Source organism: Planococcus citri, chromosome 5, assembly GCF_950023065.1.
Source record: "Planococcus citri chromosome 5, ihPlaCitr1.1, whole genome shotgun sequence".
NCBI classification, from domain to species: domain Eukaryota; kingdom Metazoa; phylum Arthropoda; class Insecta; order Hemiptera; family Pseudococcidae; genus Planococcus; species Planococcus citri.
In genome coordinates this window covers 55,972,385-55,993,487 of record NC_088681.1, presented here as the reverse complement: position 1 = coordinate 55,993,487, position 21,103 = coordinate 55,972,385, and the positions used below count along the sequence as shown (strand labels likewise).

Genomic DNA, 21,103 nt, shown 5'->3' with positions numbered 1-21,103 from the left:
TTTTTTACCTTTGGTTTTGATTTTCATCCGATGTCTGGAACTTCATGTACACAATACCCTCCTCAGTTATACAGGTACATTTTTGTAAATTGGGCAAAGCTGGTATATCGCTCTCGTAATATCTACATTTATGCTTCCGCCATCTAAATGGACCAAAAAAAAGAAAAAAAATCCTCGGATTAATTCGCGCCTTCTCCATTAATAAATGTGATAAATCTACAAAGGTAGGTAGAAGTACACAATTTGACTAAACTAGAAATGACCAGTTTAATTCAATCTAATAATAATAACGCTGTACCGGTTATCGTGCAATACACAATGCCACTTTTGTCCAATTTTACAAGGCGACGAGTACTCCGGTCGTTGACATTCCATTGATAATCTTTCGGCTTTATTCGTCAACGCCATATTCGTCATCAGCACATTATCGACGTTGTCTCTTTTCGAAGATAAATTCTCGTTAGAAAATTCTACGAAGAATTACAAAACAAAAGATACGAAACCGTTATATGGAATTTTTTCTCTTTTGACTACAGAGAGAGTCAATTACATTATAGCTCATCACAAAAAAGGTGCACTGCACAAATAGTACAGTAAGTAGAAGGTATATGAATACAGTGAGAGTATTAACAATGAATGAAAGAGCCGCGAACCTTGTAAAAACGACGACTCTGCCAAATCCTCCGGAAACATTAATAACTTTTCGGTGGTCGAAGACGATTTTAACGCTGCCACTGTCTCTTCCGTTGATGGAATCGAATTCTCGGTAACGTTGGATAATTCTAAATTAAGAAACAGAAATCAGCGAATTATCGATTAGTTTCGTGAATTTTCAAGTAAAATTATAACGAATTATCGCTAAAACGTGTAGGTCTGTAGGTACCTGAAAATGTGAGATTTTTCGAAGAATCGGAATGTGGTGCTAAGGTTATCGGTATTTCTCGACGGCCACTGCTGTAAATTTCAAAGATGGACAATTTAAAATATTGTTTACGATCGTAAAATATAGATTTTAAATAATGCTAGGTACCTTTCGATTAGGAACGTATCTGGCCAATTATTTAGATATTTACGATTGCTTTTCTTTCGTCGATGAAATAATTTCATCAAAGATCTGCCATCCATGTGACCAGGAACTGGGATACCGGCAAGGTCCAAAATGGTTGGAGCCAAATCGATGTTCAATGCGATTTCATTAATACTGAAAAAAAGAAAACAGACGATTCGAGAATTAAATAAATGAAATAACGAAGTTAAAAAATGAAAATAAAATACATTTATACAGTTAAATATTTAATTTTGAATTTTTACAAAATTTATTTCCATTTTTTTAGTTCTTTTGTTAGAGCTGGAAAGGTTTTGATCGAAAAACCAGGTTCATATTCAAATTCAGCGCACCAAAAACCAAACAAACGATATGTCACACGAAATTTTTTGCTATTTTGAATTTTTGTCAAAATTTTGAACAGTTTGAAGATTACGCAGTTGAATCATTCATTAACTTGACCAAATTTTGAAAGGACGAGGAAAAAAATGACTCGAACATTCGCAAACGATTCATGAAAAAATGAATCAGTAGTTCAACACAAATCAAATTGACGAATTGGTTGCTTTATTTCATCAAACAACAGACCAATGGAAAAAAGAATCGATCGTTCGCGAATGATTCGTACGTGAACGATTCTCCAAAAAATTATTTTCTTCAAGTCATTTTTGTGAAAGATCATAATTTTTAACGTGAATCATTTCAGCTACTACACTGTTCACGAATGATTCACTGAATCGTGATTCAAATCGTTCGCGAACGACTCGGAAAAACTCTTCACAAACTATTCAGTCATGATGTTTATTGAAAAACTGAAAAGTGAAAACACAAGAACCAGTTGTTCGTAAACGATTCCATTGCTACATCGTTCACGAATGATTCACAAGATTCTGATTTGAATCATTCGTGAACGACTACAAAAATACTCTTCACAAATGATTCAGTTCAATTTACTGAGAAATGAGAAATGAACCAGTCGTTCGTGAACGATTCATCAATTGATACCTAAAGATCACGAATGATTCACCCAGTCATGATTCAAATCGTTCATGAACGACTAAAGAGATATACTCTTCAAGAATGATTATTTATTCAGTGAAATTCACTAAGCAGTGGAAAAGAAGAACGAATCGTTCATGAATAATTCAATTTAGATTCAACCATCACAAATGAATCATCCAGTCGTGATTCAAATCGTTCGCGAACGATTCGTCAAAAAATTATTTTCTTCGGGCGTTTATAAAAGATGCTAATTTTCCATTTGAAAAGGTGGGCCATTCAATAATCATTTTTTCCAAGGTAATTTGTCCGTTCAATCAGAAGGAAAAAAAAGTTTAAAAAACATTTGAAATTTTTCAGACACGTGTCAATTCAATTTAGAACGACTCAAAAAAAAACGAATCAAACATTCGTCAATGATTCGTGATGAATTGGTAAAACGAGAAAATAGTTCAACGGAGAAACATTCCTAAGTTTCGTTCAATTCTTAAGCGAATCAATGAAAAAAGAATCACTTGTTCGTAAACGAATCGTCAACTGCATTGTAGACGAACGATTCATTGAGTTCTAATTCAAATCGTTCGCGAACGACTCACAAACCTCATCTCAAAAACGTTTGCAAACGATTCACGGAATCCAAATTCAAATCGTTGGTGAACGATTTACTGAATCTTGATTCAAATCACTCGCGAACGAGTCACCAAATCCGCTCTCAAAACGTTTGAAACGATTCGCAGAATCATCATGCAAAATGTTGATGAACGGTTCACTGAACCTTAATTCGAATCGTTTGCGAACGACTCACTCGACCCCAATTCAAATCGTTCGCGAACGACTCACCAAACATTATCACAACAAAAAACGTTCGCAAACGATTCACAGAATCTGAATCCAAATTGATGATGACTAGTTCACTGAACCTTAATTCAGTCAAATCGTTTGCGAACGACTCACTCGACCCCAATTCAAATCGTTCGCAAACGACTCACCAAAGATTATCACAAAAAACGTTTGCAAACGAGTCATGGAATCTGAATCCAAATCACTGGTAAGCGATTCACTGAATCTTGATTCAAATCATTCGCGAACGAGTCACTAAATCAGCTCTCAAATCGTTTGAAACGATTCGCAGAATCATCATCCAAAATCCAAATTGTTGATGAACGATTCACCGAATCCCAATCCAAATCTTCGCGAACGACTCACTAAATCTCATCTCAAAAACGTTTGCTAACGATTCACTGAATCTGAATCCAAATCATTGGTGAACGGTTCACTGAACCCTAATTCAAATCGTTTGGGAACGACTCAGCAAACATTATCACAAAAAACGTTCGCAAACGATTCACAGAATCTGAATCTAAATCGATGACGAACGGTTCACTGAACCCTAATTCAAATCGTTTGCGAACGACTCACTCGACTCCAATTCAAATCATTCGCGAACGACTCACCAAACATTATCACAAAAAACGTTCGCAAACGATTCACAAAATCTGAACCTAAATCAATGATGAACGGCTCACTGAACCCTAATTCAAATCGTTTGCGAACGACTCACTCGACCCCAATTCAAATCGTTCGCGAACGACTCACCAAACAGTATCACAAAAAACGTTCGCAAACGATTCACAGAATCTGAATCCAAATCACTGGTAAGCGATTCACTGCACCTTAATTCAAATCGTTCGCGAACGACTCACCAAACGATCAAACATCATCATCAAAACAAAAACGTTTGCAAACGATTCACGGAATCTGAATCCAATTCACTGGTGAGCGATTCACTGAATCTTGATTCAAATCATTCGCGAACGAGTCACTAAATCCGCTCTCAAAACGTTTGAAACGATTCGCAGAATCTGAATCCAAATTGTTGGTGAACGGTTCACTAAACCTTTATTCAAATCGTTCGCGAACGACTCACCACCAAACATCATCATAAGAAACGTTCGCAAACGATTCACGGATCATAGAATCTGAATCCAAATCGTTGGTGAGCGATTTACCGAATTTTAATTCAAATCGTTCACGAACGAGTCACTAAATCCGCTCTAAAAAACAAAACGTTTGAAAACGATTCACAGAATCTTCATCCAAATCGTTGATGAACGATTCACTGAATCCCAATTCAAATCGTTCGCGAACGACTCACTGAGCCTGAATCTCATCTCAAAAACATTCGCTAAAGATTCACAGAATCTGAATCCAGATTGTTGGCGAACGATTCACTGAATCTTAATCCATATTCCATATCGTTTCAAATTCGTTTGCAATCGATTCACTACACATAAGTACTAATTCAAATCATTCACGAACGAGTCACTGAACCCTAATTTAAATCATTCGTGAACGAGTCACTAAGTGTGCTCCTAAAAAGTTCGCAAACGATTCACTGAATCCTATCCCAAATTGTTGAAGAACGATTCACTGAATTCCAATTCAATTCAAATCGTTCGTGAACGGTTCGAAAAAATATTCTCCGACAAAATGATATTGGTGCAGGTAAATACATATTTCACATCAATCATCAATGATTTCACCTAACATCAATTTTTTTGAGGAAATGAATCAGTCGTTCGCGAACGATTCGATCAATAACTATTCACGTAATAATGATACTTGAGGGAAGATGATCTTCAAATTGATTTTCGAAGTTGAAAAATAATCAAGAAAGAAGATGATGGGAAGGGTGAAAATCGTTCACAATGATTCACTCAAAAGTACGCAAGTCCGAAAAAATTCAATTTATCTACTTTTCTCAATCTCGTTCTCTTCTTTTTCGGTATTTTTTTTTTTTTAAAAAACCTCGAATGTTTTCAACATAGTAAACGTACTTACATACTACCTGGCTCAATGCCTGGTCCTCTGACTAGAAAAGGCACCCTCACGTCGAACTCAAACGGGAACGACTTCCCCTTGACCAGACCAAATTGACCCAGATGGTATCCATGATCGGAAGTATAAATTATGTACGTATTATCCAACTCTCCGATCTCTTTCAAGGTATCATATACCTAAAACAGAACAAACCAAAAATTTCAATCAATACCACATCCCTCGAGTGATCTATCAACTTCCTTATTATATCCTGTATCAAGAAATCACTTACTTTTTTCACAGCGCTATCAACACTCTGCAGCGTTTGCAGACGTTTAGTCATCAATAAATTAGTGAACTGTTTATGAATCGGCATCATTCGCCCGGTAACTTGAAGTATCCATTGTTTATCCGGATTAGGAGCGTAATCATAAGAAGGTGTACTGAAAACATAACCATAAGCCAGTGTACTCATTAATTTCAGAAACTTCTTCAAAAATCCCTGTTCAAAATTCAAAATTTTATCTTACTGATGAGTGGTAACGTTGAAAAACATATCCGAGTATTGAGGAGCCGAATCCTCAGGTCCATGGGGTGCTGGGAAGCTCATGACTAGCAAAGATGGTTTATTCGAGTTCCATACCTTCCACTGTCGTAGGAAATTAACCGAATCGTTGGCGATCAAATCCGGGTAATAATCCTGAAAGACATACCAAGGCTACTTATCTCTTTTCTCACCACACATACCACGACAAAGAAAACATATTGAATTGATTAATCGTTATTGCGAATCGTGCTCGATGGCTCGTGTCCCTCGTCTGTCGCGTTTCGGTTTATTTCGCCGTTGTTTTTTGTTCAAGAAGTCTCTCAATCTCCACACATGCAATAAATAGTGCGTCGCGATTGCAAAAATCGTAAACGGGCTCTCGAGCCCACACTTAATTATCCGATCAAGGTTCAAGGATGAAAACGTTTGGATTTCGAGAGAAGTTTACCGCAGCTCAGTAGGCATAGTCAGGACGACGACGAAGATCTGTTTAGCACCTTAGTTTAAGGGCATGGGGCTACCATTGGAATCGACTTTTCTGATTTATAAGGTAATAAAATTTCATTGTTATACCGGTCCCGTCGTCGTCCCTGCGTCGTACCTACTCTCGGTAACTGGAACGAGTTACAGGTCGACTCGTCGGTGGTGAAAATTTTCGAGCAATAAAAATTTTTTAATGAAACTGGCTCTCTCTGAATGTACGATTAAAGCCGATTAGATCCGACACAAAAATGCAATAAAAATTCCACTCTGGTCTGAGATATTTGTACTTTCACGGTGGCCTCTCATTTTTTTTTCTTTTTCTATCTCTGTCATTCGGTTAACGGAATCGTATAGTGGGTACCGAGCAACTGTACTCGATAAAGTCATTTCAATCTTTTTTTCTCTCTGTCTCTGTCTCTCTCTGTTTCGACCATTAATAATAATTAATATCGACGACTAATCTTTATTTCTTAATTTGCATCTGTTCGATAGAAGTATTTTAATGATCACGTCGTACACACGCCTACGACGATGGCGATGTGTAAAATTTCTCGTCGTATTGGTGAATAATCTGCGGACTGCTGCGGCAGCCCAGCGTATCTCTTTTGCCAAATCGGTAGGTACACAGGTATTTCGGTTTAATTGAGAAGTTTTCGTGCGGTAGTTTAATTTGGAACTGTTGTATGTAGCTATGTACCTAGTTTGACCAACTCCATGGGTGTTTGGAGTGGTCATCGAGATAAGCCGAAGCGACGTCGTTAATTAGAATATCTGATGGGAACCTAGTTAACTTGCAAATCGTCCAGACATCGTGTAACTAATGTAAATGTAGCAGACGAAATTGGACATAGAAACTTGGGTATGCCTACGTGCCACCTAATTCGCCTTATTTCCCGCCGAAAAATCGTTCGAAGCGATGTGGGAGTCGTTGTTCCCGTTTTAAATGAAGATTAAAGAATAATGAACGAAATTTTCCATCTAATAAAGGAGCAATTCATTCGTTTTTTACGATGGTAGTTCTGATTCCTCAATGAACTGAATCTTTCGCTTACGATTTCCTCCATTCCTTCAATGCTAAAGCAATTTTTAATGACATACCAAATGTATGGAAGAAAATACTTCGACGTTCGCGAGTGATTCTGATTCAGTCGTTCGTGAACGATTCGTGACAAAAATTGAGCAAAAACAGCCATTTATTTCAGAATGACTCAAATGAAGTTTTATCAATTGGTTTAAGAAAGGGATTCTCGAGTTAATTATGTATATCGTTCACGAACGGTGATTTGATCGTTCCTGAACGATTCGTAATCAAAAATGAGCAATTACGGTCAGTTGCTTTAAGATGATTTCATCTGAAGTTCCACTCAATTGCATAAAAACAACATAAAAAAGTAACAATTATCGTTTGCGAACGATTACTTTGTGAGAATCAATTCGTTCGCGAACGATTCGTTCAAAAAATGAATTCATCACTCGTAAGAACCATTGTTAACAGAACGTAATCACATTAACAAATCATAAGATGAGAAAAATGTTACAGCTCGTTTCGTGAACGATTCATTAGAAAAATGAACTAATGATTCGCGAACGATTCACTTTCAGAAAAACTGATTCAGTTGAAGTGATTCGTTTCATTGAAAATGAATGGGTCCGTAGGACAAATGATTTAAAAAATTTGTCCGACTCAATTTGAAGCAATCCACCCAAAAAAAAAAAAAAAAAAATACATCAATCAAAGCAGATTTCCAACAAACATCTTTTCGTTCGTGAACGATTCAGTCCAAAATTATCGTTAATGAACGATTCATAGCAAGAAGAAAACTGATTCAGTGAAAGTAATCAATTCTGATATGGAGAAAAAATTCTCTACGACAAAAGAGACCAATACTCCGATTGACGTTCGCGAACGATTCTGAATCAATCGTTCGTGAACGATTTGTGACGAAAAGTGAGCAATTACAGTCCGATGTTGTGGTATGACTCGCTCTAAAATTCTCTCCAATTCTATAAAAAAAAAACAACGATTTAAAATGAATTTTCTCGTTCACGAATGATTCACTTTTATGAATCATTTCGTTCGCGAACGATTCACTGGAAAAATGAACTTATGGCTCAATGGAACATTTTTTTTTCTTAGAAATAGTGACGTTCAAAACAGGAAGGTACGTCAGCTCGCAAAAGCTCTCTGAATCATTTCGTTCAAAAAAGATTCAGAATGGCAGTTCATTTTGTTCAGAGTGCGAATCAACATAAAAAATGTAAGTATCAAATTCTTCAGAAATTATTCAAACAAAATTTGTTTCAAAAATCACTTTGTTTGAGGGCGACTCTTTGCAAAACAAATCTAATCGTTCGCGAACGACTCATAGCAGGAAAAACTAATTCAGTGGAAATGGTTTGCTCTAGTAGGCCTGCTGGCTGCCTACTGAAAAAATGTATAGGTATATGGGAAGCAATGCTGCGATCGACGTTCGCAAACAATTCTGAATCAGCCGTTCGTGAACGATTCTGAATCAATCGTTCGTAAACGATCTTGAATCAATCGTTCGTAAACGATCTTGAATCAATCGTTCATGAGCGATTCTGAATCAATCGTTCGTGAACGACTCTGAATTAATCGTTCGTGAACGATTCTGAATCAATCGTTCGTGAACGATTCTGAATCAATCGTTCGTAAACGATCTTGATTCAATCGTTCGTGAACGATTCTGAATCAATCGTTCGCAAACAATCTTGAATATCGTTCGTGAACGATTCTGAATCAATCGTTCGTAAACGATCTTGAATCAATCGTTCGTGAACGACTCTGAATTAATCGTTCGTGAACGATTCTGAATCAATCGTTCGTAAACGATCTTGAATCAATCGTTCGTGAACGATTCTGAATCAATCGTTCGTAAACGATCTTGATTCAATCGTTCGTGAACGATTCTGAATCAATCGTTCGTAAACAATCTTGAATATCGTTCGTGAACGACTCTGAATTAATCGTTCGTGAACGATTCTGAATCAATTGTTCGTAAACAATCTTGAATATCGTTCGTGAACGATTCTGAATCAATCGTTCGTAAACGATCTTGAATCAATCGTTCGTGAACGACTCTGAATTAATCGTTCGTGAACGATTCTGAATCAATCGTTCGTGAACGACTCTGAATTAATCGTTCGTGAACGATACTGAATCAATCGTTCTCGAACGATTCGTGACAAAAAATGAGCAATTACAGCCGGATGGTCTAGGACGACTCGTCTAAAACTTTCTCCAACGTCATAAAAATGGCGATATCGAATATATTGTATCGTTCACGAATGATTCATTTCTATATGAATCAATTCGTTCATGGACGATTCACTGAATAAATAGATTCATCGTTCATTGACCCATTATTTTCACATTACCACTTCAAGTTCAGGAGAGTAACTCACTTCTGCTCGCAAAAACTCTTTGAATCATTTCGTTCAAAAAGGATTCATAATGAGGATTCAATTTGTTCGAGATACGATTCAAGATGAAAAATTGGCCAATAATTTAGAAATTGATCGAACAAAATTTTTTTTAAATCATTTTTTCGTTTATAAATGATTCATTTCTAAACCGATCAACCGTTCGCGAACGATTCATTGCAAGAAAAATTAGTTCAGAGAAAATGATTTGTTTCAATACTGAAAAAATGTTTTTAATCCCCAATGGAAAGTAATCCTGCGATAGACGTTCTCGAATGATTCTGATTCAATCGTTCTCGAACGATTCGGAACTAAAGTGAGCAATTTTAGCAAATTTTTCTGGAATGACTCATCTGGAATTCTGTTGTCTGTTCACTTACAAAAAAAAAAACAAAGAGTTCGAGTAAATTGTTTCGTTCGCGAACGATTCACTCTCAAGAACCGATTCGTTCATGAACTTCTTGCTGAATTTTTTCTCCACGTGACCGAATTTTTCATTTCATTCTTCACTCACAGAACGAACCTTTCCATGAAACTAGTATCGTATTTCCGATTCCCAAATTTTAATATAACCCTTTACGTAGCAGGTATACGTACATACATTTTGCTCCTTATCACCACCTACATTCCTAAAGTTGGCATTTACCACAGTTAGCTCTTTCATATAATCACATTTCCTCGTGGTACTTCAATTACCTCGATACGGTAGACGATTCCAAAGCTAAGGGTGCTTGAACTATCACAATAAAAAGCACTCTTAACGAACGGGGTAAAAAAAAAATAGGTCAACTCAGAAAAAATTGCACACAATAAACAAAATATAGGTATATAGATAAGATACCTACTCACACCTTCCACCTACACATTTCACTCGTATATCGACGCAAAATGAATTTATATCCGCAATCGACCAAGACACTATAAAAACGTATCCGAGTATTGGGATTGGTTAGGTTAGGCACTTTGCGAGATATTTTCAAGACCTCGTTGTCTCCCATAAAAATGTTCGATACGAGAAGATGTTTTCGTAAACTATGGCTATTTCGGTCGGCTAAAGAACCCAATAAAATAGGTGGATGAATTTTATATTTAGATCTGTACCGTGTATATATGGTACTTTACTTTCGACCGGAAGTAAAATCGTTTTAAAAAATACACTATTTACGAGAAATCCCATATAAATAATTCTATTTTCGCCATTGCTTTCGCCGTCTACATACTATAATGGCTATTCGCGAAAAAAATCTCAGCTCGTGCTGCTGGCGTACTGTCGCATCGTAAACAATGTACGTAAAATACGATTAAATTGTTGCGAAAAAAAATACGCTCTAAAAATATGAATTTTTTTTTAATACACGTTTTACTCGAGTAGAAGTTAATAATGTACGCAGACTGGTGCGGGTCAACTTCTTCTTGGTGTGCACTTTTTGCTAAACTGGACACATTAAGTATGGAAGTAGGTACTTATTTTTAAAAAAATCACCCATGTGCTCAAAAAATTGGCAATATTGCTTTTTTCCCCGTTAAATCAACCTATTGGCTCATATTTTACGATTTCAATTTTATTAGTAGCTCTTTCTGGGAAATGTACGCACATCGATCACGATGAAAAGCTGAATTGATCGTTTTATCGAATTAAATACTTGACTATGTATGTATGTAGTTTGATTTTCCAAGAAAATACGAGTATTCGACTACCTTAAAAGGTTTTATCGTATATAAACAATTAAATTACTCTGAAAAATCACATTTTCAAGTATTAGTAAGTGAGTAAACTTGGTGCTTCAATTTTTGCAATTCGTAACTTTTTTTTTGGAAATGACCTCAATTTCATTTCAAATATTGTGCATACGAAACTAATTTAAAGAGAAGACTCTAAAATTTCTCGAATGATTCTCAAAACAATCTTTGATCACGGTAAATAAAATTGAGAAAAATTGTTAATACATAGCAGGCAAATATTTATGTAGAAAGGTGACAATTCCCTCCTCCTCTTTAAAAATCAATAAATATTCAAATTACTGAACAATCAGTGAATTTCTCAAAATGTTGATAAATTTCTAAAGTTTTGCATAATTTTTCCGAAAAAAATTCTCAAGAAGTGACAAAAAAATCCATCAATTTTTGGATACCTACAAAAATCAAAGTTTTAAACGTCGTCAGTATGATTGCGAATTTCTCCTAGAGATTTACCCCCCCCCCTCAATTTCAGATGGAATTATTTCTTTACACTTGGAAAGAATTCGTTCATGAACGAATCTCTCTAAAATGATTCAAACTTCAGCTATAATGTTGTTCAAAAAAACTTCATTCTCTCATCACACATACGATGGGTAAATTGTGAAAAAAATCGTTAGTCGTTCGCGAACGATTCACTTACAGAAATGATTGGAAAATAAATTTGGGAGTTCCCGAACGATTCAATTCAGATTTAAAGAAATTATTGCTATGTGAGCAGATTTGGAAGAGTGAAGGAAGGTTAACTCCCCTCTCACCCGTCACTGGTCTTTTTAAAAATCAACAAGACTTCGTCGTGTCGTCAAATTACTAAAAGTAAAAATTCAGAAACTAATTTCATAAAAAATGAGAAATTTTAAGCATTTTCTGAAATTCCCATCCTCATTGTCTCAAAAAACTTGCAAATCAAAGAATTTGAGAATTCTGCGAGTTTGATGGAAAATCGAGTCAATGATATCTAATGTATTACAAGAAAAAAAAAATTGTGAAAAAAATGAACAGTAAAATTTTAAAAATGTATCAACAAATTTTTCGTCATCAACTCACTTTCCTTCTACCCCCCCCCCCCAATGTTGAATTCGTGTGAACTAATTTGAGCTCCTACTCTCAAAAAAATTCTCACAAAGACGATGGTTGAATAAACAGACTCAAACGTTCGCGAACTACTCGAGGAAGAAGTGATGGATTATGGATTCATAATGATTTGGTCCACCTGAAATTTGATTCAACTCGTGTTTTCAACCCTCCTCTTCCCCTCCCTCCCACAAATCGATTGATGGTGGTTTTGAACCCTCCAAAAGTCTTCAGCAACACACAAATTTTAGGATTCATGAGAACGATATTGAACAAAAATGTACTGAACGCTACAAAATAGCTCAAAATTATCAACAATCGATTCTGAAAATCAGAACTGGGTGGAAATCCCAATTCAACAGACTTAATCCTTCGATTTTTAATCAAATTTTGGCATTTTGGATTTTCTAAAATTCACTGACATTTGAAATAGAAATTAAACTTCTGAAATTTCACAGGTGATTTGAAAATTTTAGAGAATTCTTTTCGACATTTTTCATGGCATTTTCGCAATTTTGTATGCACTTTTAATATCATACTTTTGACTTTTAACATATTTTACTTATATCAATTTTTGTAATTTGATCTTCATTTTGATTTTTTTTTTTAAATTTTATATGTATTTATTTTGAAAATTTTGTACATTTTTCAATTATTTTGATAAATCAACATTTTCAACACAATTTTTGATTTTTTGAGCGTTTTTTTTTGTTAAATTTTAATTAATTTAATTTTTATAACTTTTAGATTATTTTTCTCAAGATTTTCATCATTTTTTGAATCAACCAGTGGTCGGAAAAATCCGAAACAAAATTAAAGCTCTATAAATGGCAAAACTAAATCTGAAGAGCAAAAAGCATGCAAAAATATATTCCCTACCAAAATTTTAAATACCCGAGTACCTACGTTTTACGATTTTTGGCAATTTTTTAAAAATCAAATTTGGGCCAAAATTTGAAAAAAATCAAAATTTTACTCACTCGATCTTGAAAACTGAAATTTAGTTTGTACTTTATTTTCGACTCTCCAAATTGAATGGAAACCATTTCGAACCGTTTTGAGCAGTTTTGGAGCCTCCAGCATATTTTTGAAAATTAAAATTTTCACAAAATTTTACCAAACGAAGTTATAGAAAGCTGAAATTAACTCCATACCCCAATTTCAACATGCTTAGTCAACTAGAGGTGGTTTCAAGCGGTTCTGAATTCTCCAAAGACTTCCTCGAAATTCCAGTTTCACAAAAAAACTCCATGAATATCGTCGGAGGCGCCACTCCGTCTCCAGAACAGCTTAAAACCACCTACAGTCAACTCGGCATGCTGGAATTCGAGAACAGAGTAAATTTTCGCTTGCCAACTTCAAATTTGATCTTTAAAAAATCTACGGGAGGCTCTTGAACTGCTCAAAACGATTCAAAAATTTTTCCAATCAATTCGATTGATCAAAAATAGGATGCATACCAAAATTTAGCTTTCGAGGTCAGTTTGATAAAAGTTTGATTTTTTCCTAATTTTTTGTCAATATTTAATTTTTTAAAACTCGCCAAAAAATTCAAAAATGCCCTTTATTGGCACTTGAAATTTTGGCTGGTGATAAATTTTTTCATGCTCTTTCAATCTAGCTTTAATGGGAAATCTAGTCAATGATAGGTATACATTATAAGATAAAAAATTGTAAAAAAATAAATAAAAAGTAAAATTTTGAAAATTTATCAACAAATTTTTCGTCAACTCACTTTTCCTTCTACCCCAAAGTTGAATTCTTTGGAACTAATTTGAGCTCCTTCTCTCAGAAAAATTTTCACTCAGACGATAGTTCAAAAAATAGACTCAAAAGTTCGCGAACTACTCGAGGAAGAAATGGTGGATTTGGTCCACCTGAAAGATTCAACTCGTGTTTTCATCCCTCCGCTTCCCCTTCCTCCCACAAATCGATGCATAATGGGCGTTTTGAGCCCTCTAAAAGTCTTCAGCAGCAAACAAATTTTAAGAGTCATCAGAACGAAAATGTATTGAATGCTACAGAATAGCTCAAAATTATCAACAATCGATTCGGAAAATCACAATTGAGTGGAAATCCCAATTCAACTGACTTCTTCCTTCAATTTTTGATCAAATTTTGACATTTTGGATTTTCTGAAATTCACTGAAATTTGAAAAAAAGATTTCTGAAATTATACATGTGATTTGAAAATTTTAGAGGATTTTTTTCCATATTTTTTATGACATTTTCGCAATTTTTTATGCACTTTTGATATGTATTATATTTTTGACTTTTTAAAAATTTAATATCAATTTTTGTAATTTCATCTTCATTTATTTTTGTTTTTTTTTTTACAAATTTTATATTTTGAAAATTTTGTACATTTTTCGATTAGGTATTTTGATGATTAAATCGTCATTCTAAACACAACTTTTGAATCTTTTTGAGCAATTTTTTTTCGCTGAATTTCAATGAATTTGATTTTTGTAGATTTTTGTAGTGGTTGGGTACATTTTTGAAAAAAAAAAAATTGGGCCAAAAATGGGGAAAAAATCAAAATTTTACCAAGTTGACCTAGAAAGCTAAAATTTGGGGTTCTCCCGATATTCGACTCTCCGAATTGAATGGAAACGGTTTTGAACTCTTTTGAGCAGTTCTGGAGCCTCCAGCACAAATTTTTTTAAAGTTGGAAATTTCACAAAATGTTACCAAATGAAGTTGAAAAGCTAAAATTCACCCAATATCTCAATTTCAACATGCTGAGACAACTAGAGAGAGTTTTAAGCGGTTCTAGAGCCTCCAAAGACTTTCTGGAAATTCCAATTTTACAAAAAACTCCAGTTTAAAATCCCCTTCAGTCAACTGGGCATGTTGAAATTGAAAAACAGAGTCAATTTTCACTTACCAACTTCATTTTGTAAAATTTCTATGGAAATTTGAAGTTTCAAAAATCTACTGGAGGCTCCAGAACTGCTCAAAACGGTTCAAAAAATTTTCCAATCGATTCGGCTGGTCCAAAATAGGACGCATACGAAAATTTAGTTCTCTAGGTCGATTTGAAAGGTCGACATTGGATGAGATCAAATTTTCAAAACAAACACTGGATCAAATTGTAACTATTGCCATTAGTCAAATTTTTATTTTTCAAAAAATTCACCTAAATTTTGAAAATTGAATTCAACACCCGAATATTGCATTGGAATATTTTCTGATGCTCTGCCAATTTTCAGTCTTAGCTCAGATTTTTGTGCCACTTGAAATACTTTCCTTATCAATAAAATTAATTGCCATGCGAAAAATTGCTGTATGAAATCAAATCCTAAATGTCGACTTGAAAATCCCTCCCTCCCCCCCCCCCCAAAATGAAGAAAACTCTTTCCATTCATCTCATCGTTTAAAAAAATGAAAAATTATACGTACAATCCTCTTTTTTTCATTCTCTGTCACTGTGGAAATCATCTCCAGCACAAAAAGCCAATAAATTCCCACAATATTTAAAAAATGGATTAGGGTAGGCTTATACCGCAAACCTGAACCACTAATTTTCATCCCTCAACTTCCCACGTGGCTCGAAAAAAGACCACATCATCAAAGGGAGCGGAACCGAAGCCACCGAAGGTACTCTAATCCAATTACCTTACCACACATTTTGGAAACATAACACAAATCCCAAGAGAGTAGTGAAATTGCAAATTCGTCCGGTGTTGTGGCCTCAAACACTACACCAGCTCTAATGCAATTACTTATACAATGGAAAACGAATATTGCCCGTTTCCAGGAACAACACACGTTCGGTATTACGAATAAATTAACCATCGTGTCTCATTTAGACGTCGAAAAACGCCTAGAAATGCATACGCACGGTTCTCTAGGTGTACCTACTTCATCTATACTCTACTTTACCTATACAGGTCTTATATTGCTCATAGTTAACATAAAAATGCATAAAACATTGACGCCACCGACCATCAACATTTCAGCTAAACAATTTAGAAACTAGTCTTCGACACTTCTTGACAGAGTTAAAGAGGAAAAAAATACCCTGTTCGGATGAACTGACCTTTTTTTTCTATAATAATACGAGCTGCAGAACGATCATACCTACTCGTACATAGATACATACGACTCAAGAAGGAAAATTTCGCGCTATTGTGTCGGTTTTACTCGATCACGACTTAGGCATCCGGTTGTCAAGTTTCTTAACGCTTATATAAGCTGATGTTTCGCCATAAAAAAAAAATATCACGACCACACGACTCGCAATAGGTATATAAGTAACCAACCACATTACATGGAAATTACATGCCTTAAAAAAAATTTAATAAAAATTAAAAATTACTTAATTATAGCGCGTATCATACTTTATAATAATCATCGCCATGCCTTATTCGTTTTCCATTCAGGTTGATGGAATAATTGTAATATTTGGAATTCATTATCAGTCCACCCCACTCTTTCCAACCGGGTGGTGTGTAGGAGCCATTGTATTTGTTTAGGTATTTACCGAAATAACCTACGAACAAATAAATTCTTCATTAAGACGACGAAAAACAAAACTGCCGAGAATTCCGTCAAAATCGAGTTAAACCTTGAGAATTCAAATGTGTGTATATACTGCGGACTCGATTCGAGACTCGCCCATGTACACAATATAATCCTCGAGTCAAGATTTCCATCGTCCTGTACTTACTATACATACATATTTGCGCTGTGCATGTCCATCTATATCGTCTATAGTAGACCATCCCGTCGTCTAAGCGAAGATAATTCTATAAACACGCGCTCCTCACAGTCAGTCATCATCAAATTCCAAAAACACGCCAGCGATTACAAAATTTCAAACATGTTTCGTGCGTGTAAAAAATTTTACTATAGTGTGATGATATCATCGAGGCAGAGCCCTTTCAATTAGCTACGTTTTTTTTATTATTATTGTAGCTATTTTTTGAAGGTGAAGTTGAATTTGAGAATGGGCCATGAATCGATGCTCGAATCAGACTTATTTCTCTTTCAATGTACAAGAGAAGCCAAGCCCAAGTTATTTGAAGGATTTTTTTTTTTTTGCAAAATCACTCGTATTTCTAGCACATTGCATATTATACAAAGTATGGCCAATTTTAAATCACGCGAACTTATTCAAATATGGGAGGGGGAGAGAGGAGGGAGACGAAGTGGTTGATTTTAGAATTTAGAATTATTTTAGGAGCACAGATTCTTGAAATTTTTGAATACTGCTTGCTACAATTCTCTTTCTAAATCAAAATTTCGAAATACAAGTCCTCTAGAATCCAAAACTGCCCTGATAAATTTTTCAAGTTGTAGTGAATTTTTCGAAATTTAAAAATCATACTTTTTCCTTTGAAAGTGATATTAGCCACATAAATGCTAACTTTCAAGATGTTTTCAATTATTTAAGATTCAACGATTTTTTATGCAATTCTTACTCATCGTAGCTCAACTGCACAAAATTGATATTTTTGACCAATTTTTTTTCGTGATTTTCAAAAATATTTCGAACGATTTTTGCAAAAATTTACTCAAATTTTGCGATGTTATATCAATTTTTTAATTTTCAGACAATTTTTACGAGATTTTAGGTATTTGATCAATTTTTTAAATTTTTTTATGCTGCTGGTATTCTTTGAGAGAATTTGCTCAAATTTTGAGATTTTGCATCAATTTCAACCAATTTTAAGTAATTTTTAAAAAATTTCAGATAAGATGATCAATTTTTTATAATTTTAAAATTTTGTTTGAAAAGGTATTTCAGACATGTTTTGTGAAAATTTGCATAAAAGTTGCGATCTTGCATCAATTCTTAGTTAGTCATTTTTTAAAAGTATTTCCACTTTTGAGTAATTTTGCCAAAATTTCAGATGACTGATCAATTTTTCAAAATTTCTTTTTTTTTTGATATTTCAGACACTTTTTGAGACAATTGGCTCAAATTTTGCGATTTCAACCATTTTCACGACATTTTAACAAAATTTCAAGTAGGTAGGTAATTTTTGCAAATTTTCATTCCATTTTGATAATATTTGATCAATTTTTTTCGTAAGAGTCGACAACTTTTCTGATATTTTACGCATGTTTTGAAAGAATTTGCTCTGATTTCGCAATAATACATCAATTTTCAGTAACCTTTCAATTTTTTTTCACTACATTTTAACAAAATTGTTGCAAAATTTGACACAATTCAATTCAATATCGAGAAAATATTTTATGGTAATCAACTTTTGCAATATTTTGCTCAAATTTCGAGACTTTTAATGAACTTCTGATCATTTTTATTCATTCTAATTTCATTTTAACAACTTCGTGACGACATTTAAAGCAATTTTTGTTATATTTTGATCAATTTTACTGAAAATTTGCTATTTTTAAAGATAATTTTCACTGGTTTTTTTACAGCAGTCGACTTCGTAGCGTATTGAAATTAAGTTTGCAGATTAAATTTCGGCTTCCCAACTCCATTTCATAAAATGTTGTGGGAATTTCAAGTTTCAAAAATTTGATGGAGACTCCAGTAATTTTCGAGAAGTCGCTGGAGGCTCCGAAATGGTTAAAACCCACCTGAAGTCGTCTTCAGAGGGTGTCAAACTTGGAGTGCGGAGTACATTTCGGCTTTCCATCTCAGTTTTATTAAATTTTGGAAAAGTTTCTAGTTTTAAAAATCTACTGGAGGCTCCAGTAATTTTCAAAAAGTCGCTGGAGGCTCCAAAACGACTTGAAATCCACCTGCAGTTGACTTCGTAGCGTATTGAAATTAGTTTGTAGAGTAAATTTCGGCTTACCATCTCCGTTTGATAAAATTTTGTGGGGATTTTGAGTTTCAAAAATCTAGTAGAGACTCCAGAACTGCTCAAAACGGGTTGAAACAGTTTCCAATCGATTTGGTATGTCGAAAATAGGGTATATCCCAAATTTCAGCTTTCTTGGTCAATTTGGTAAAATTTTGATTTTTCCCTCATTTTTGGCCTAAATTTGATTTTCAAAAATTCACCAAAAATCGAAAAAGGCACTTTAGCACTTGAAATTTTGACAGGTGATAATTTTTGCATCTACGTTATTACCGTTTAAAAAATTTCGTGCAAGTCCTATTTTGGAACGCAAAATCTGCGATTTCGGCTGACCTGTCAATCAAAATGGCCGCCATTTTGTAAGTAGGGCCACTTTTTTTTTTGAAGACAAGGGCTAGAAATGTTCCTAAGGACTCCCCTTTAAGAAAAAAGTTGCCCCGAAGGATTGGCAGGGGGTGCAGGTGATCTTTATGCGGACTCCCCCCGACTATTCGGTTTTTTGCAAAAAAATACTTGTAAGTTTCACTTTTTTTGTCAAAAATTTCCAAATTGTCTAGTTTTTCGACAAAAATTGTATAAAAATAGTATGCTGAAATTGTTTTTAAAAAAAAGTATTAATTTCGGCAAAAATTGACAAAAATTCTCGATTTTCAGCAAAATTGAAAATTCTTGGTCTTTTTACTACGTAAAAATTTGCCCAAAAAATTACCAAAATGTTGCACAAAAGTCTCACCTTTTCGACACAAACTGCGAATAAAACCGATTGTTTTAGCAATAATTGCCAAAAAAGTGCTGCTCCTTGCCAAAATTGTAAGTCTTGCTTTTTGAAAAAAAATGGTTGCTTTTTAGCAAAATTTCCAGTACTTAGTCTCACTTTTTCGCCCAAAGAATCACCCTAGATAAGTTTAGTTTCTTTTGCCAGAAATAGCCAAAAATCCCTGCTTTTTGCTGAAATTGTCAATCTTACTTTTATGGGCAAAAATCCTCAAAAATGTTGACTTTTTCAAAAATTAATAAAAATTCTCTCTTTTTGGCAAATTTGTACAAACGTCAAAAAATATCATTTTTTTCCAAAAATTGCCCAAAGTTTCTCTTTCTTGTCAGAAATTTCAAAAGATCCTTTTCATTTGCTAAAATCGCCAGAAAAAAAACGTTGCAAAATAATTAAACTTTTTTTTTGGTGATTTTTTTTTCTACGTTAAATTGTTTTGCTCACGTTTTGTCACTTACTTGATTAAGTATACTTTTTCAAGCATTTTTGCTCCTTTGGTCACAAAAGTTACTGTCTTTAGAAGGAGGAGAAGAGGGGTTTGAATACGAGCCCTGAATGAAGGAATTATTCACAATGGTTCACTTTGATCAAAAAATGTAGGTATATTCTATGAACGAATTTGAATTTTTTTTAAATTTTCGAACTTTCAAAAAATGTTAAATACAGTAAAATCCAAAAATGAATTTCAACATCTGAAATTTTGACTACTGAGGTTTTAATAGGACATATTCTTTTGATCTAGCTCGGTTTCGTTCCATCCGGAGAGAGTGAATTCAAAAGGTTCTCTCGTCAGACAATTTAATTATTCGAAGAAAAATAAATTTTTACTTGAATTACGATTTTCATTGAAACAAATTCCAGACTTCATGAACCAAATGCAAGATTTTTAAGAAGTTTTTTTCTTTTTTCAGTACCTACCCATTTGCTAATTACAGGACGTTTTTGTAATGCTTGTAGAAACCTGCTGGACCTTTTCGATGTCCTGTCGTTAGCCAACCAGCAATTCGATGAGTCAAAAATTCGAAAAAACAATGAAAAGACTAAAAGACGAACATCTGACATTAAAACATTTAGACCCAACACCACATTATTTAAAGACCACATACAAATTATCTAAGTCAAAACATCCATTAATCATGATTAGTGCTGCTGAGCTATGCGGACGACCCTTCAGCCTTTTTTTTTTTTTTGGCAACAAAATAAAAACAAACAAAACGTGTGCGAAAGAAAAACCCCCAAATCCTTCATCCTGCTTGACCAATTCATTCCATTCATAACGCTATAATGATCTATTATCTGCAAAAATTAACCATACCTAATCTCGCATTACCATTCAGTAAATTTGAAAGAAAGTAAACGAACGAGTCGAGTAATATACAAACTATGCATCGCTGTGTGTA

The 21,103-nt window shown here is 34.3% G+C and overlaps 1 protein-coding gene across 2 annotated transcripts in view; it reads right to left on the bottom strand.

Annotated features, from left to right (window-relative positions):
• LOC135849515 (extracellular sulfatase SULF-1 homolog) overlaps window positions 1-21,103 on the bottom strand; it is an 84,089-nt gene that overhangs the window by 4,853 nt on the left and 58,133 nt on the right. For both annotated transcript variants that reach the window (XM_065369991.1, XM_065369992.1), the window contains exons 4-12: window positions 16,493-16,644; window positions 5,395-5,564; window positions 5,157-5,307; window positions 4,886-5,061; window positions 1,031-1,201; window positions 884-954; window positions 654-782; window positions 299-470; window positions 9-143 (exon numbers count right to left, since the gene is read on the bottom strand). In XM_065369991.1, the coding sequence (XP_065226063.1) occupies window positions 9-143; window positions 299-470; window positions 654-782; window positions 884-954; window positions 1,031-1,201; window positions 4,886-5,061; window positions 5,157-5,307; window positions 5,395-5,564; window positions 16,493-16,644 (1,327 nt within the window). The remainder of the gene's footprint in view (window positions 1-8; window positions 144-298; window positions 471-653; window positions 783-883; window positions 955-1,030; window positions 1,202-4,885; window positions 5,062-5,156; window positions 5,308-5,394; window positions 5,565-16,492; window positions 16,645-21,103) is intronic.